The sequence below is a fragment of the Ursus arctos genome, unplaced genomic scaffold (genome assembly GCF_023065955.2).
Source record: "Ursus arctos isolate Adak ecotype North America unplaced genomic scaffold, UrsArc2.0 scaffold_1, whole genome shotgun sequence".
In the NCBI taxonomy this organism is placed as follows: Eukaryota; Metazoa; Chordata; class Mammalia; order Carnivora; family Ursidae; genus Ursus; species Ursus arctos.
Genome location: NW_026622763.1, coordinates 31,700,924 through 31,720,687, shown reverse-complemented (window position 1 = coordinate 31,720,687; position 19,764 = coordinate 31,700,924). Strand labels below are relative to the sequence as shown.

General features: G+C 35.2%; 1 protein-coding gene across 6 annotated transcripts in view; it reads right to left on the bottom strand.

Annotated features, from left to right (window-relative positions):
* EPC2 (enhancer of polycomb homolog 2) overlaps window positions 1–19,764 on the bottom strand; it is a 117,096-nt gene that overhangs the window by 33,187 nt on the left and 64,145 nt on the right. For all 6 annotated transcript variants that reach the window (XM_057317526.1, XM_057317518.1, XM_026492825.4 and 3 more), the window contains exon 3: window positions 4,445–4,590. In XM_057317526.1, coding sequence (XP_057173509.1) covers window positions 4,445–4,590 — 146 coding nt within the window. The remainder of the gene's footprint in view (window positions 1–4,444; window positions 4,591–19,764) is intronic.

Sequence of the window (19,764 nt, the reverse complement as noted above, 5' to 3'; positions counted from 1 at the left end):
CTGATAAAATTTTGTACCTTCACGAATGATATCAAGAACATACTCTAACTTGAGAGTGGGGAGGAGGATAGGTTTCTTCCTATCAAGTCACAGAGCAGTAGTGAGTTTCTTATATAATACTATCAGGATAACACTGCTTCCTATCCTCCTGCAGGAGATGTAAGGGGATTAAAACACTGCCTTAGATTTCCTTCTCTGGTGCTTCTTGCTCCTTCTACAAAGGTCCTTCTGCCTGGTTGATATGTACCCTCTTTATATCTCAGGTAATAAGAATTCAATACACTATTTACAGTTAAACATCCTGACATTTCTTTCCAATGTTAACTATATTTCTCAGGTGACTGATGTTTTTATGTTGCTATACAGTAAATTTTTATTTTATTGGGTAAAATGAGTTTTAATCATTCTATTAAAATTAGCTATTCTAAGGCAATCAGTGTCACCTGCATCATTATCATCACACTGACAGCATCAATTTGAGTGGGAAAGAACTATTTGCAGATAAAGTAGTCCCAAATTATCAGGACACAAGATTAAAAATCCACAAAATCAGAATCCTACTACTTTTCTACCTTAAGAAAAAAGTTCTGCCATTTAGCATTTTCTCTACTAGAAAGCAGTGGAAACCAGTATTTATTTGACAAAAAGGTCAGTGATAAAATTAATTATTTCTAAGATACCTCTGAGTTGTTTGATTTACTTACTTTGGGGGCTTGGAGATGAGATAAAAATTATTCCACTAGCTGGGCTTTTCTTCTAGATTGCCACTAGCTTCACGAGGACAAGGATCATTTAGTTTGTTTACATACAGATTCATGGTTCAGCAATTTCAAGAAATACATTTATAATACACAAATGAATAAATTATGTATAAAAAGTAATGTTTTAAAAATATAGTCAGTTAAACAATAAATAGTTAATAATCAGTCCATCATTATGTTATATAAGTTGTGGGGAAATTAGGGAAAAAAAATTCAAGATAAAACTACTACCGACAGGAACTTAAAATGTGGCAGTCAAGGCAAGACAAATACAATTTAAAAAATAAGAGAACAATGTCAGAACTTTCGAACTCAGTATTAGTAAAATTAAGATATAGGACAGAACCACAAAATACTCCATCTGGAAGTGCTTGTGTTGGTAGCTTAAGATACAAGTATAAATTCTGAGGACAAATATTGAAGAAAATAGCAACAAGATGTACAGGAAGAGATGAAGAAAGAAGAAGACAAGATTTGAGAATGTGGAGGTCAACAGCATCCAGTACTATGGGGATATTTAGTAGGATACAGGCTGAAATGGACGGATGACAATGAGAAGGCCATTGGTTACCTGGGTGCAATCAGTATACTGACATGCACTGGAGTAGGAGTAAAAGTTAAATAATATGTCTAATCTTTTAAAAATGTAACTGACAAAAAAAAAAAAAGGAGAGACAAAGGGTGGTGATTCATAGAGAAAGATGGGGTCAAATGAAACGGTTCTCCTGGAAACAGGGACCCTTGGCACATTTTTGGGCAAAGAGAGAAAGACTGAAGAAATGAGACAAGAGATAATTAAAGATGAAACATGCGAGGAATATACAGGTGCATGAGGAAGAGTTAAAATCAGAAATTTAGGGACTGGGGCGCCTGGGTAGCACAGTTGTTAAGCGTCTGCCTTCGGCTCAGGGCGTGATCCCGGCGTTATGGGATCGAGCCCCACATCAGGCTCCTCTGCTGGAAGCCTGCTTTTCCTCTCCCACTCCCCTGCTTGTGTTCCCTCTCTCACTGGCTGTCTCTGTCAAAGAAATAAATAAAATCTTTAAAAAAGAAAAATTGAGGGATTGAAGAAAAAGGGATAAAAAACACACCATTGTGAATTTTGGAAGTTACCAGGGAGATAAGGAACATGATACAGGATAATGTGTAGTTAAGAGAGTCAGAAAAGTTAAACTTGAGAGGTCTGTGGACCATCTAGGTGGAGATGCCAACAGGCTGCACAAAAAGAGAAAGTCCTGGAGCTCAAGGAGGTCAAGGGTAAGGATACACGTATTATTATCCTCAAAAAAATGCTTGCTAAGGTGATATTAACCCCAAACACACAGGACAAGAATACCAAGGACAGAATTTCAAGAAACTCTGATGTCTGCAGAAATTAATGAAAGGACTCAGTAAGAGACAATTAGAAGGAATAATCACAGAAAATATTTTTAAAAATCAGAAAAGAATAAAGTATATTCAAAAGACAAAAGGTGATAAGTTTGAAGAAAGAAGGAGAGCTCAATTAAAATAAGTGAATGGGGACTGAAAATAATCACAGCATTTGGCAACAGGAATTTTCAATAATAACTTCATTGCAGCAGTCTCTACAGAATGATGGGGGCAGAAGCTTTGTCTCAGTCTTTTATGTCTTCTCTACCAACAAAATAAATATTGCTTTAACCACAAACTTAATTCGTTGCTTTGAGATCTGCTACCATGTCAGCTGCCAAAAAGGAAAATTAAAGAAATCCATGAATCCACATTTCAGGCACCTAAGATGAGAACAGCATTTGGTATCTTTAATCCTTAGTCCTAATAACAAGACCATTATCTTGCCCTTAGGATGAACCTCCACCTTTGTCTACACTGCTGAAAGCAAGTGCTATCATCCTCTGAGTCTACCCAGTTTTAGGGTTTAAAAACTTGTCTCTGAGCAAAGAGAAGTAAAATAGAATATTTTACTGATTGTACGTGGATCGTTAATTGTACTGTTCACACATGCTTTTTGTTTATCCTGTCCCCACTGAGATAATAAGCTCCCCAAGGGCAGAACTTCTATCATCTCTCTTGTTCACTTAAGAACTAAGTAATTATTACTGACAGAAATGAAATAAAGCAAATTATAGAACAGAGAGCTGAAGGCTTCACCACCAGTAATTTCTGAGCAACTGTGGAAAATAGCAAAAGTACCAAAATAAAGACTAAACTTAAGATTTCTAGAAAAGTTTGCATATTAAGAAGAAAAATGAAATCATACCTAATGCCAGTGATCAAAATCTTAGGAAAACTGTGAGCATTAATAAGAATATTTTTGATATTTGATCTGATAAATTAAAACAAATTTCCAATAAAAAAAAGACATTCCCTCAAAAAACCAACTAAGTTGAATTTTACAAAATTCAGTTTTCAATGTACTTCTTTTGATTGCACATAAATTATTACTTTCCATCCAAATGGGGGGTTAAAGACTGATAGAAAGGCTAAATATGCACCAAAGCCCTTTCACAACAGAGAAGTTTTTAAAAATGTTCTGAAGAGCTGGTAATGCTTCAAGGATTTAAAGGGCATAAGTTGGGAGGTAAAGGAAAATAATGAATTTGTAATGAGTAAACTAGTGGAAAGTGTTAACAGTCTACTGTAAAACATTTATTTATTTCTGTAACTTCTTACTACATTAATTAACAATTAATATATTAATACACCACACAGGTACACCAAGAAATTACTTTTAAAAAGTTTATTTTTTAAATCCAATTACAATCTATACATGTTCATAACAGTAAATTTGGGAAACAGAAAAACAATAAAGAACGTGAAAATCACCAATAATTCTATCATCTAAATAGAACCATTACTGGTATTTGTTGGGCTTTCTTCATCTTTTATTCAATGCACACATATAAATGTAAATGCTTTAAATGAATCTCAGAGTTCTGTACTTAATTCCGTATCCTTTTTTTGAACTCTAACATTATATAATGAGCAATTTCCACTGATATTCAAAATGGTTTTTAATGGCTGTATGATATTCCATCCTACAGACAACTTGTAAGTTATTCTGAACATCTTTGTTCAAAAATCTTTGACATTTTCACTAATTACTTTTTTCGAGAATGATTCCTAGAGGTAGAATTACTAAACTAAACTAAACGGTACAAAAATTTTAAGGTTCCTGACATATGCTGCCTAATTGCTTTCCAAAAAGACCATACCATTTTCAATTCTTTATACCATATTTAGAATGATCCACTAAAGAAAATTATTTCCTTGTGAATAATTTTTTCTTCACTTAAAATTTTAAATAATATGTAAGTAAAACTAAAATACATCTGAAATGATAATGAGTACCTTAATAAATCTGAGCAACTAAGAAGGATTTGGTATGAGATATCTGCCTTAGAGACACAACCAAGCAAATTTAGCCTATGAAAAGGATCAAGAAGATGTTATATAGCATTGCAGCTAGTATTATTTTTATATCCAAACAAGAAGAAAGATCAGAATAGTACTCTTCATACTCCTATTCAAAGAAATTATGCTTCAGTATTCAGTTCAAGGAATACTGTAAATAGAAATTCTAGGATGTCAGCAAAATTCAAAAGGCAGTATAATACAATATACTCAGGTCTAAAGAAAATGCAAAATAAAGTTGCTAACTGGATTAATTGTAAGACAGGAGACATTTTTACAAGGTACAGTACCTGATTAGAACTGGCTTTTTCAAGTCTGTCAATCATAATTTCAAATTGCAAAGGCTTAATTTCCATCTTTCTGTTAAGTCTATTTAATAAGGTCTCATCTTCTGAATCCATATCATAATCTGGTTGCTCGTTGTCTAGATTAAAGGCTAGAAAAGAAAAGAAAAATTCTTCAAACTGAGGAGAAATTACAGAATTATATAGTGTTTATATTTGACCACAGAATACTTCCAAATTACAGCGCATTGACCAAAGAGGAACTCATGAGCTGACATCTAAAAACTGGTTCCAGAGTACACCTGAAATTAACGTAACATACACTTTGTGTCAACTATTGTAAAAAATAAATAAATAAATAGATAGATAGATAAAATTTTAAATTGGTTTCAGAGACTAAAAAAAGCACAGAAGAAAAAATAAAATCTTAATTCATATACTACTTAAAGTTTAACAGAACAGTAAAAGCAATAACTAATTTGCTTTAAAAATAAAGGATCACAACAACTATTAAAAGGGAAAAAATATTTGTAAATGACATATCTGATAAAGGGTTAGTGTCCAAAATATATAAAAAACTTATACAACCCAACACCAAAAAACCAAACAATCCAACTAAAAAACAGGCAGAAGACATGAACAGATATTTCTTGAAAGAAGGCATACAGACAGCAAACAGACACATGAAAAGATGCTCAAAATCACTCATCACCAAGCAAATGCAAATCAAAACTACAAAGATATCACTTCACACCTGTCAGAATGGCTAAAATAAAAAAATCAAGAAACAGTAAGTGTTGGTGAGGATGTGGAAAAAAAGAACCATCTTGCACTGTTGGTGAGAATGCAAACGGGTGCAGCCACTGTGGAAAATAGTATGGAGCTTTCTTGACAAGTTAAAAATAGAACTACACTATAATACTACCCACTACTCGGTATCTATCCAAAAGATACAAAAACACTAATTCAAAGGGATATATGCACCCCTATGTTTACTGCAGCATTATTTAAAATAGCCAAACTATAGAAGCAGCCCAAGTGTCCATCAACAGATGAATGGCTAAAGAAAATATGGTACACATACAATGGAATATTATGCAGCCATAAAAAGAACTGGACTCTTGTCATTTGTAATGACATGGATGAAGCTGGACAGTATAATGCTAAGTGCAATAAGCCAGTCAGAGAACGACAAACACCCTATGATTTCACTCATACGTAGAATTTAAGAAACAAAACAAACGAACAAAGGAAAAAAGAGAAAGACAAACCAAAAAACAGACTCTTAACTATAAAGAACAGACGGTTACCAGAGAGGCAGTGGGGGAAGGAGGAGGAGAGGTGTAATAGGTGAAGGGGATTAATAGTACACTTATTTTGATGAGCACTGAGTAATATACCGAATTGCGAATCACTTTATTGTGCACCTGAAACTAATATAATGCTGTATATTAACCACACTGGAATTAAAACAAAAAAATTAAAATACCTTTCACTAACGGAAAAAAAATAAAGTATCACAAAATATATGCCCAAACAGAAGCAATTATTTAAAAAAAAAAAAGATGATATGTATTTATCAACAACGGTAGTTTGGTAACATAATGAGAAGCTACAGAAGAAAATTAAGAATCTAGAAATAAGGGGCACCTGGCTGGTTCAGTCACAAGAGCATGCACTTCTTGATCTTGGGGTCATGAGTTCTAGCCCCATGCAGGTGTAGGGATTACATAATCAAAACTTAAAAAAAAAAAAAGTCTAGAAATAATTGTACTTTCAAGTACAAAGAACGGCATTTCAAAACATTGAGGATAAAGCAGATTATTAATAAAAAAGGGTCATACATTAATAGTTATTTTTAAAAAACTTAAGTTGGAATTCTACCTTATTCCTAATACCAATAAATGATATATTTAACAAAATTTTGTAGTAAAAAATAAAAAAAATGCTAGAAGAAAATGCAAGGGGAAAATGTATAGGTAGGTACAAGCTGAGAAGCCATAAAACTGATTAAATACATGCAAACACAAAAACAAGATATGTTTCACTTATCAAATAGACTAAAATCTAAAACTTGATACACTATTTTGGAATGAATGGGGAAAGGAAACCTCAAACACTGTGAGGAGGAAATTAAAGCTGGTATTTAGTTCAGTTAGAAACACATGCTCTTGGACTTCGCAATTCTATTTCTAGTTTTTCCTATACACACACATAGAGAAAAAGATAATAAATATACAAGAGTATTAGATGTGACACTGTAAGAAGTAAAAAATATAAAACAAGCAATGTATGTGGGAATAGAGAAACATATGATGGTCTGTACATACATGAAATAGAAGGAAGCCCTGAAAATCAATGACAACGATGAATGTATACTGATATGGAAAGAAACCAATCTTAACAAACAGGCAAGAAAAGCTAAGGTACAGAAAGCACACATGTGCACTTACACGTATTTTAAAAATAAAAATAGGATATATATCTATACATACATACTCTTACAAATGCACAGAATTTTTTTAGGATTTATTTATTTATTTGAGAGAGCAAGCAAGCACGAGTGGGAGAGGGAGAATCTCAGGCAGACTTCACGCTGAGCACAGAGCTTGATGCAGGGCTTGATCTCACCACCCTGAGATCACGACCCCAGCGGAAACCAAGAGTCTGATGCTCAACCAACTGCACCACTCAGGTGCCTCCACAATATTTTTATACAGTGCACAAAGATATGTTTTTAAAAGGTTTTTAAGGAGAATGAATACACACACACGGGCGCTCTCTTACAAACCAAGAATACACAAAAAAGGGTAATACCTTTCTGCTTCTGGGGAGGGAGACTGTGTAGCTAGGGAAGTGAGTGTAACCTGCTGTTTGAATATATAAGGCATTTACAAGGTGACTGGTTATAGCTCAGAGAATTTATAGAACAGAGGTGATCTAAAATTATCTGATAAAGCACATATTCTAGTTAAAGGGACCTTTCAAAGTCCCTTAGATTACCTTTTGCTTGGATATATTCATATGCAAGTATCCAGCAGGCATAGCTATATAGCAGAATGAAAATATGAAGAACCCAGGAGAAGAAATAACACAAGAAAATTTCCCAGAGCCAAAAAATGACAAGAAGTTTTCAGATTAAAAGGGTTTACTGCTTATGGCAGCATTATCAACAATAGCCAAACTATGGAAAAAGCCCAAATGCCCATCGACTGATGAATGGATAAAGAAGATGTATATGTAACACATATATGTGTATGTATACACACACACACATATACATGCACAATGAAATACTACCCAGCCATCAAAAAGAATGGTATCTTGCCATTTGCAACGACATGGATGGAGCTAGAATGTATTATGCCAAGCAAAATAAGTCAATCAGAAAAAGAAAAATACCAAATAATTTCACTCATATGTGGAATTTAAAAAACAAAACTGATGAACATATGGGAGAGGGAAAGAGAAAGAGGGAAACATCATGAGAGACTCTTAACTATAAAGAACAAATTGAGGGCTGATGGAGGGAGGTGGGTGGGAGATGGGATAGATGAGTGATGGGTATTAAGGAGGGCACTTGTTATGACGAGCACTGGGTGCTATATGTAAATGATGAACTGAACTCTATTCCTGAAACCAATACTGAACTGTAGGTCAACTAACTAGAATTTAAATTAAAAAAAAAAAAAAAAAGGATTTACTGATCGTGGTACAAAATAAGTGGTATGCAATTAAATGTGGCACACTGATGGGCTAGTTACTGTCTATTACTTCAGATTAATATGAATATTAAAACTATATAATATTATGCCTAATATATGCTATGTGTTAAGGGGAAATATGTGATCCCCACATTTCCACTCAAATCTCCAGGAAGGAAAAGTATAGGAAGAATACTTTCAGTTTCTCTCTATTCCTTCACCCTCTGCTTAGCCAAAGAAGGAGTGACTTAAACTGAATGGTGAACTTGGGAGGAGGACCTAATTAATTCAATACCTTTGGATGCATAATCTCTTATGGTTTTTCCTTCTTTTGAAGAGGTGCATTCTAATCAGTCCTCCTATGTGGTAAGCATAGGGGCTGATTCTGCCCTTGTTTGGGGAGACCTGCTTTGTCTCCAACCAGTGGTGGGGTAAGCTTGCCTAATTTGGGAGTTAAGTATGAGAAAGTCCACTGAGGTCACATATCTATGTCTTGTCTTCCCATACCATTTTTATTAGTAACAAAACTGAAAGTTTATATATGTCTGTTTCTCAATTAGTTCAACATAGAAAAGAAAAAAGAATGTTACTTCTTGCCCTCCTAAGCAAAATTTGCAGGCTACAGTCATCATTGTAGGCTATACTCAATAAGTTATTTTATACGTGGTTATGCTTTTTTTTTTGACTTCGGAACATTCTACCTTCTGTACTTCAGTCTCCATCATATGGTCCCTAAGATTATACATACTCTGTGCTCAGAATTTATTCTACTCACCCTATTCTCACTGGTTATTTATGTAAGTAGGATGCAATAGCACATGTGGCATAAGTACTCTCTAACATAATGAATATAAGCCAAACGAGAGGGTTTTAAATTCCAGGCTTTGTAAAAACAAAGTAAAACAAACATGGATGATTTCCCTACCTTAATTCTGTGAACTGAGAACTCTTCGCATAAACCTATCATTGTAATTATAGATGTTAATCACTATATCTACCTGTGAACCCTCCTATGCCATGTTTGATACCATATGACATTCCATTTCACAGGCAACCACACTACAGATGAGTAACTGACCCCTGAACACCCAACCGTAGGTGATCAGTGACCTATGAAATGGAACAGTGTTTAAAGCATACCTGGGCCAGACTTCCTCTAACAGAAATGTGAACATAAAGACTGCTTCTGGTTAAATAAGGCAGAATTGAACACATTTAAGTATGTGTCTCGAAATCCCAAAATAAAAGCAAAACATTTTTTTTCCCCCAAATGGCATTTACCTTCAGAGGTGATGAGAATGAGCAGGTAAGAATTATCAAATTTTAAGACTTAACGAAATATACAAGCTTAGCAGACAGGAGAACACCGAAACAAAACAGTCTGGCTGGGGGAGGGGAGGTAGGTGGAGGGAACACAACTAGAAGCAGGAAAACTCCCTATCCATCTAAAGACTTACGGAGAGTTGAAATCAACAGTTACTCTCTGAAAGAGCCAGCAGGACACTTCTGAAAATAGGAAGATTAGTTAAAAATCTTTATATGGGTAATTAGATCTCTTCCTCATCCAGTGTAGCTAAGCAACTACTTTTCCTCTCAAATGGCAGAAGACTGATAGCTTAATCTACAAAGGCTGATTCAGAGAGCCTGCAGACTCTGCAAGCACCAGGCATATTGAGGGAAAGTATAAGGCTCCATACCAAAGGAGAAAGATGAAGCAAAGTTTACATGTTGAATAGTGAATTCTCCTAGCACTCCCATCCACAGCCATCTCACCCTGCCATCCCTACCCCTCAACTCAGTTATAAAAACAAAAAGTGTCAGCCACCCAAGAAAAAGCCTGAAGAATTCTTTTACGGAAAAATTGATTAATCCCCTAAAAAACAGCATCAGATATAAATGGACCCAAATATAAATGGACAGTCAAGTAACACAGATATTTGAGCAGCAAAACATAATGAAAAACAGGAACTCAGGAAACAAAGACAATGCAAGAGAAAGGGGAAAAAAAAAAAAGAATCCTCACAGAGATATCACTGCAACCATGAAACAAGAGCAGACAGGATACTATATAAAAGGAACACTTATGAGAACAGAAAATTTAAAACTGTTAATAGCAAAAAAGAAATAACATCAGATTTCTCAACACTGGATATCAGAAGACAACACCAGTGTTCAAAATTCCTAAGGTTGACAGTTTCCAATCCAACCTAAAACCCTCTCTACCCAACCAAACTATCCAATCAAGTATGAGGCTACAATAAAAATATCAGACATGCAAGAAACCCCAAAAATGCACCTTTCCACACATCCTTTCTTAGAAAGCCACTGGAGGGTACACTCCATTAGGATGGAGTAAATCTAAAAGTAAAAGGAAAGTATGGAACCCAGGAAAGAGGGAAGCGAATATGAGAGAAGCAAAGAAATTGCCAAGATGATGGATGATAGATAACCATGTAGCAATCCTAAGAACAACTGGTCTAGAATAAAGCAGCAGAATTAATGGTTCCAGGAAAAAATGTCCATGGAAGGAATAAAAGTGACAGATTATTTGACTCTCTTAACATATTAAAAGTTATACTTCTGTAAGACAATTTGCATTGAATTAATGAAAGGCACACAGAAAAAGAAACAGAAACAAAGATAAGGAAATTGTCTTCTTTGAAAATAAAAACCTAAGCAAAAAAGGAAATGTAATCATTAAGTACTTGTTTCAGCTGTTAATATTTGCAGAATAATACTGTATACACTGAATACTGATTTAACAATGTAACTACAGCCAAAAAATGGGACAGGGAAAGAGTGCTGAGTAGAGAAATGAGAGAAGAAAATTTTAAATAAAAGGGAGAATGTATTTAAAAAAAACTAAAAGATAGTTAAATAAGCCCACTACTTAGAAATACAAAGGTAAATATCAAAAGAAACAAGTAAAGGATTTGAACGTAGCTATCTCTCAGAATGAAGGAAAAAGACTGCCCCCATAAGGGGAAAAAAATTTCAACTAAGCCTAATGATATGTGTATTAATCTGACAAAAATATGTGATTTAAAAACCCAAACCCCCCAAAACCCCACAGACACAGTAAGAGTGTTAATGATGGGAGCAACGAGGTGAAAAGGTACCATTTACAATATGAGCTGTGGAAGACCAAAGGCGTGAGGTAACAGGAATGAGAAGGAAACAAGTAAAAGAACTCCAGTTCTAGTTTACAAGCATTAAGAATCCTTACCCTAATTCCCCCTTTTTTGCTTCAGTTGTTTGAGTGATCATAACCAACCTTACAGTCAAAAGTGCCTATTTAATATGCTTTAACCCTCGGTAAAAAATGTTTACAGTTTATTTCAAGGTTTTTAAGTTTTAAGCAGAACTTTATTTTTCTAAACATTTCCAGTTAGTTTTCAGTAGCTTAATAAAACCCTAATTCAGTTGTTGCTTGTAAATACTGTGAATTACAATTACTCATAACAATGGTTACCACTGATGCAATTCCTATTATATCTAAATGAATGCTTCAGATACATTTTCTCTAATGTTCACAAAACCCGGAAAGGTATGGTATTTGTATCTTCATTGCAAAATGAAATGAAGATTTTAGAGGTGTTTTAATTAGTTTGTACCTTGTCACATAGAATATGAACCCAAGTATGTTGGATTCAGAAGTGCATGCTGTTTTCCCTTTACCACAATTTGCCTAAAAGGAGTGCATTTATATGTTCTCCTGGTCTGTGGGTTGTTCTTATGATTCTTTTGATGTGTAGAAATTTTAAATTTTAGGGGCACCTGGGTGGCTCAGTCGGTTGAGCGTCTGCCTTTGGCTCGGACAATGATCCCAGGGTCCTGGGATTGAGCCCCCGTTAGACTCCCTGCTCAGAGAGGAGTCTGCTTCTCCTTCTCCCTCTGCCCCTCCCCCCAAATAAATAAACAACAAAAACAAAAAGAAATTTTAAATTTTAATACTCTACTATTTATCCATTTTTCCTTTATGGTTTCTGTTTCTGCTCTTTGCCTTAAGAATTCTGTATCTTTAGATCATAAAGTTATGCTCACTTTTTTTCTAAAAATGCTAATATTTTGCTTCCCATATTTATTCCTTATTTTTATTTTTTTCTATATGGATAACCACTGTCCCAGCACTATTTATCAAACAGTTTCATCCTTCCCCACTGATTTGTAATGACTCTTTGATCATACATTAAATGTCCACATATGTGTGGGTGGGTGTATTTCTTAACCTTTTTAACCTTCTGTGGGTCTACTTATCAATCACTGAATAAAAGATTAATATACCAAACCATAAAATTTTAAGAAAGCATTAACTATAAGAGGAAGGAAAGAATCAAATTGGGACAGGGGAAGCAGACGTGGGATAGCAGCAACTAGACTTCTTTGAATATGGCTTGTTTTATAGATAGGACTTTTAGAACCAATTTTACATAATATGAAACAAAATAAAATCTTGGAACAAAATCCCTAAGAATAAAATAAAATAAAATTGAACAAATGAAGCCAGTCATTTGAGTTCTATTATAAGTATCTTTAAACTACAGCAGAGTTACATTTCTAGTGGGAAATACTCTAAGACCAAAAGCAAAAATGAAGGAAGCAACAAACCAAAAAACTTCAAACTATTTTAGATAATTATATTGTTGGTGCACGTGCTGGCATTACTATTCTGAGACTATTGTGGTGTAAGGTGGGATAAAACATGGTAATTATACAGACATCCTGAGATGTGAAAGAAAGTTGTAAGTGTGTAAAATTAAAACCCTGTAGTCTTGAATTAAAGAAATATTAGTATAAACTCATGATGTATTTTATGTTTCAAATTTTAAAAAGTACCTATTTCCTTCTGAGGTCCACTAAAAAGTCTTAAGAGACAATGACCAGCCCAGTAGCAATGAACACCCCTAGTGCCTAGATGCAGTCTCCAAATACGATTTCCCACTAAAAAGAACCAAGCTTCCTGGAGATGTGATTACTTTCAGATCTGAGCCAGGAAATACAAAGGTGAGCCTATAACATCTTAGTTTTCATGCTTTCTGGTATCGTACAGCCATGTCAAAAGGATTTAAAAGCTAACCCGAATGTTCTTTCCTGCTGGCCAAAAATGGATGAATATGAGTATCAATAAAGATAATAATGCAATAAATTGAGTCATAATAAAAATATGTTTAAGTCCATGATACACAGTGATTCTAAAAACAATAAACATCCTCACAGTCACTTTTAGAAGGTACTAAGAAACCAACCTTCATCAGGAAGTATAGAATTTTTGGTTCTCTCTCTCCTTTTGTCTTATTTTTAGGATCTAGAGACTCCCCACCCCCAGCTCCTAGCATATTGCATAGGGTCCTACATGCAGTGGAGGCCCATATAGGTTGGAGGCACCATGACGTAGGTTAAGGGTGGTGAGTGGTGACCCATCAGTCCTCAGACTTCGGCATGAAGTGATTCCTTCCCAGGGTAAGGGGAAGGAGGTGGCAATTCAGAGGGAACGTGGGGAGAAAAACTGAAATGTGATTTTCTTCATTGTCTGAGCCTCTTGCGACAAGCAAAGGCTGGCTACAGGTCTGACTCAGGCCTTTCCTCATACCTGCAAGTGATATGGACAAGTTGTTCTGCTGTGGAAGCCCATGCCAGGGCCTGGGAACTGCTTCATCACGGAATATTTATGAGCAGAGGGCCTATGCCAGAGACTTTTCCCTAAATGACTCTGACTGTGGAGGGAGATGCTCATTTAGGTGCCTCTGCACAGCAACTAGAGTATAGTCTATTTTTGTTTTTCTTTTTTTTCATATCGTATGATTTCATTTATGTGAAATGTTCAAAAAAGACACAGAGAGAAAGATCAGTGTTTGCATAGGGGTGGGAAAAGGGAGTGACTGTAAATGGGCATGAGCTTTCTTTTTAGGGTGAAGGAAATTAAATTACAACAGGAGGCAGGAGTTGGGGGGAACCCAGGAATCAGGATGTGATGAGTCAGGTTAGCAAGAGGTAAGGAACTTCAGTCTGGGTTCTAAGGGAGAGGATGAGAGGGGATATAGTTTTCAGGTTGGCCAATCACAACAGAATAGACTCATCAGAAAAGTTCTCACAAGTGAGTGTGCTCTGCCCTTTCAAAACTAAACCTAGATATTCTTTCACTGCATTTTTATGCTTTGTCAGTTTATTTGTGAGCTCAGATCAATTCACAAAAAAGACTTGTGTCCACTTGAAAGGGGAGCAGCTATTAGAGATCTAGGCCAGTGAGCTTTTGTGTTTATGTTCCTTTCTTTTTCTTTTAATACCTTTATCAGGATATAATCTGTATCATAAAATTCACATCTTTATGTGAACATTTAGCACATTTATAAAGGATTTAGTGTATTATATCACCATCACACCACATCAGCCTAATTGTAATGTCTCTCCCTCTGTGATGTTGTCACCATTAATGATCATTGCATTGATCCATCAATTCCTTAGAGGTTGCAAAACAATGATATTCTTTTTTTTTTTTTTAAGATTTTATTTATTTATTTGACAGAGAGAGAGAGACAGCCAGCGAGAGAGGGAACACAAGCAGTGGGAGAGGAAGAAGCAGGCTCCCAGTGGAGCAGGGAGCCCGATTCGCGGCTCGATCCCAGGACGCGTCTGCTTAATGACTGAGCCACCCACACGCCCCACAAAACAATGAAATTCTATCTTCCTTCTTGTTTTGCATTAGCTGGTCTACTTCTATAAAGAGAAACATTCCCTCTTCAACTACTTAGAGATCCTGAGATACAGTTCATAGAAAAAGGCAAGATAAATGCTCAATTCCCAATTATATTAAGAAAATGATGTTTTTCTTTTGAACAGTGGTATGAGAAAGGTATCGAGCTGCTTATGTTTAAAAATTCCCAGATGAGGGGCGCTTGGGTGGCTCAGTCGGTTAAGCAGCTGCCTTCAGCTCAGGTCTTAATCCCAGGGTCCTTCTCCCTCTCCAGTTCCCCCTGCTTGTGCTCTCTCTGTGTCAAAGAAATAAATAAAATCTAAAAAAAAAAAAAAAAAAAAAAGAAGAAGAAGAAAAGTAAAACTTGAAGACAAGATCATTTAAAAAAAAGTTCCCAGATGAAATGACATTGGACTGGCTATATAAAATCATGGGGTGGGGAGAAATGGTATAGAGGAACAATATTACAATGTTGAGTGAAGAGCTTATGGCAGTTCGTTGTACTACTCTACTTTTGAGTATGTTGGAAGCTTTTTCATAATAAAAGCTTTTTAAAAGATAAGTATCTAAAGTATATAAAGAATCTCTAAAAAAAAAAAAAATCAGTAAACAATGCAGAGAAAAATGGACCCAAAGACACGAAGAGGTAATTCACATAGCAAAGTGCTTAACATTACTGTAACTGGGGAAAAACAAATTTAAATCAACAAATACCATTTCATATCCATCAGACTGGGAAAAATTATAAAGTTTAACAATAATAAGTGTTAGTAAAAATATGAAAAAACAATAACTCGTATACACTACTGGTGAAAATATAAAATAGTATAACCAGTTTGAAAGGCAATTCTGCAATATCTAGTAAAGTTACACAAGCACATTCTATAAGACCCAGCAATGACACTTTGTAGATCTATATCCCACAGATGTACTCATAAATATGGACAAGACATGTATAAGGCCATTCATTGCTGCACTTCACAAGAGCGAAAAATTAGAAAAGAAACTAAATGTCCATCAACAGAACAGATAAACTGATATATTTACACAAAATTATATTTATAAAATGAAAACTTATGTTGACACGAAACATACAGACGAATGTTCATAAGTAACTTTATTCATAATAGCCAAAAATTGGAAACAACCCAAATGACGTTCAATAGAAGGGTTAAACAAACTGTGGAACATCCATACCATGGAATTATATTCAGCAGTAAATAGGATCAAACTAATGATACATGCAACGACTTGGATAAATCTCAAGGGAATTATGCGGAGTGAAAAAAAGCCAATTCCAAAGGTTAAGTACTATTGATTCCACTTATACAACGTTCTTGAAATGACAAAACTATAGAGACGGAAAATAGATTAGTGGCTGTAAAACAAGCCCAAGAAATGCACCAATCTCATGAGATTCTTGTTAGGATTAAATGAAATAATCTGTGTATATCATAGTGCCCAGTATAGAGGAAAAGTGTTCTATAATGGTAGGCTGCTATTATTACTCAACTGTACTCCATTTGTAGGTAGATCAAGACTATCCCATATTTTAGCAGAAATGAAATTAAAGTACAACTTTATAGGTGGGTCTTTTTAGTATTAATGACCTTAAAAATCAGGGTATACAGAAATCATGGCTTAAATACTTTAAAGAAGTCCTAACTATGAATAACTGAAAACTGCAATAGTATATTGCAAAAAAAGGTACTTTTTTCTATTTCGCCGAAGGCTAAGACCTCCCGTGTAAGAGTCACTACTTCTATTTCTCTGCCTTATTTTCTTATGACTACGATTTATACCCAATGTGCCTTTGATTTATGAAACTTAAAGTCACAAATGCCTTGATAGAATCTGAAGAAACTTTTCAAATTAACTCATAGTTTAACCATGTAACCAGTCACGGTTATACTTGGGAATAATTTTTTTTTTTTAAATTATTCTGTGAGTCCACATATGTGAAATTCTAACTTAAAGCAAAAAAGAAATAATAAACTACCCGGGGTGGGGGGCTGGTTAAATGACTGACAATGATGTCACAGATGATTTCTTCTGGAAGTTTCACCTTTCAGCAGGGGGAAAAAAGTGGTTTTAGGCAAGTTATCAGTGGATTTTAATTAGTATTTTAGTAAAGATAGTCTAAATCAAGGAATGGTGAACTATGACCTATGAGTTAAATCTGGCCAGCAGTTTGTTTTTGGTCAGGCTGTGAATATGTAAAAAGATTCTTTTTTTTTTTTTTTTGGTTGTGGGCAGCAAAGTTTATTGAGCAATAGTTAAGTTTATTGAATGACAGAGTACAAAGCTCCCAAAGAGGGAGGGGACCCGAGAGGGTTACCAAGTCTTACATTTTTATAGAGTAATTTAAAAAACTGTTTTTAAAGAGAAGAAGAAAGGAAGAAGTAAAATATGTGGTAGGGACATATGTGACACCCAAAGCCCAAAACATTTACTATGCAGCCCTTTACAAAAACAAAAACAAAAACAAAAACAAAAACACCCCTGGCTCACTATGGTCTAGATTAGTAAAGAAAAATGAATTGTTTCTGAAGCCCTGGAGTATGGAAGATAAGTAAAGATTTATTAGGGAAGTAGTTTTCAAAATTTCACTCTTTGGAGTAGTTTCTTCTCTCCTGAGTATCTCTCAGGCTCATCACTCATTAACAAAGAGAACAGTCAATAATGGTAAGTTAGGGATGCCTAGATGGCTCAGTCAATTAAGTGTCGGCCTGGCTCAGGTCATGATCCCAGGGTCCTGGGATCGAACCCTACATAAGGATCCCCACTCAACGGGGAGTCTGCCTCTCCCTCCCCCTGCTCCCCTGCTCATGTGTGCACTCTCTCCCTCCGCCCTCCCTAATAAATAAATAAATAAAATCTTAAAAAAAAAATAATGGTAAGATATCAGGAGATACTCTCTGAAATGATCTTAGGGATGTGAACTAACAGCAAGAAATCGGTTGTTTAAAAAAATGAAATCATCTTTAAGGATTGTCTAGCTCTGAAAAGTTGAGATCTGAATTTGGCCAGAAGATTATTTCTGGGGCTAAGTCACCTGCTTCTTTTTATGAACTTACAAAGTCAGCAAGAGCTATTCACTAATATTCAGTATGGATCACTATAATTTGATTTATTAACATTATGAAAAAGTAGACATTTCTGCTATAACATATGAGTTCTTTAAAAAAATCCTTTATATGTAAAATTATACACTAAAACTGACAGGCTTACAGAAAAATCAACATAACTTAATCAGAGACCAAACAAACTGTAACTGTTACATTAGATAGCATACATGCCATTCAGAGTGGCTGGCTACTATCTCAAGGGATACTAAAAATGCACAAATAGAATGGAATTGCCAGCTTGTGGGTGCTTAGACAACACACACTGTAATGGACTTCTGTACTGGGGCTCCAGAAGGAAATGCAACCTGCCACTAGCTAAGAACTATGCAAGGCTGGGACGTACGTCTCTTGAAAAAAGGAAGTCTAGGTACAGGCACTCATTTTTAATTTTCTTAATATGGAGTTGAAAGGGCCCTTGCATGTGGAACAGCCAAGCTAAAGCCTTTGTGCCTCCCTATTGAAGATTTTTAATTCTTTTCTCATATCCCAGTACCCTATGGCAAGGAAAAAAATCACAAAAGAATCCGGACAACTTCCATGTAGTATTGACATCATTCCTGGAGTAAGCAATCATTGTTGAGCTAACTGGTATTAGAGAAACATGTACAGCATAAGAGACTGTACAACAAAACTGTATTACTGAGGGCAAGAGAAATAATTTTATCTAGATTACCTGTCCTGATACTATTTTTCTTGTAAGATTCTAAATGATACAAATTCTTTATGCCATGGCTCTTTTTGTAAATAAGTGAGATATTATTTATGAATCTTACCAATCAATGAAAGTATTTCACAAGCACTCATCTACATAATTATTTAGACATCTATGTTACTATTCATGTCCAATTTGCACCCAAAGAGGTTTTTTGGGGGATGGGGGCTATAAAACAAAGTTTGATTTTATTTTTTAATATGATAAAATACACATAACATGAATTTACCATCTCAACCATTTTTAAGTGCAGTCTACTGGTATTAAGTATATTCATAATGCTGTGCAACCATCACCACCACCTATCACCAGAAGGACCCAAAGGGTTTTTTCCATAATTTCCTACTAGCATTCCTTGTTATGCTGCCAAAAATATGAAGATAATTAGTACTGTCTAGAAATAATACCTATCTCTTATGTGTATCACAGGAACTGTTTGTAGAGTGAATCAAAAGATGTTTGAGATGCTTGTAAAACATACAAATTCCTGGTCTAGTACTAGTTCTATTCATTAAGTGCTGGATGGATTAGATAGAGACATAGGTACAGTAGATGAAGATATGTACCCTGTCCTAGGGGCTTTGAAGTCCCTCATTTTAAGTATGATAGTACTGACTTTTACTTGCAAACACCCTTGGATAGGAAAAAAACTGTGTACATCACGTTTTTCCTAACAAACACACTGTGCCTTGTGGTCACTGGGCTCAGAACATTGTTCATCTTCCAACTAAGTATTACCCTGTATTGTCTGAATTCCTTGATCCTATTCAGTTTAAATTTTTTCTATCCTCTGATTCAGGCAAGCAGTTTGGCTACACGTCACCCTTCTTTCTTTCAGCTACTTGCAGTGAAGAGGTAAATTTACGTACGTATTTCTGAATTTTAGTTCTTTGGAAGGGACTTACACCACTGCTGGATACTGTGTGGGATTGATGAAAATGATTCGATGTCCCTTCCAAAGGAGCAAACCCCTTAAAATAAGTCTGTCAATAATCCCTCTTGTTCTTCCTTTTCTATCAGGTCCAATGCAGTATGGCACCAGCAAAGAGAGAGAGAGAAAAAAAGAAGCTATTCTGCTATCGAAGAGAGAG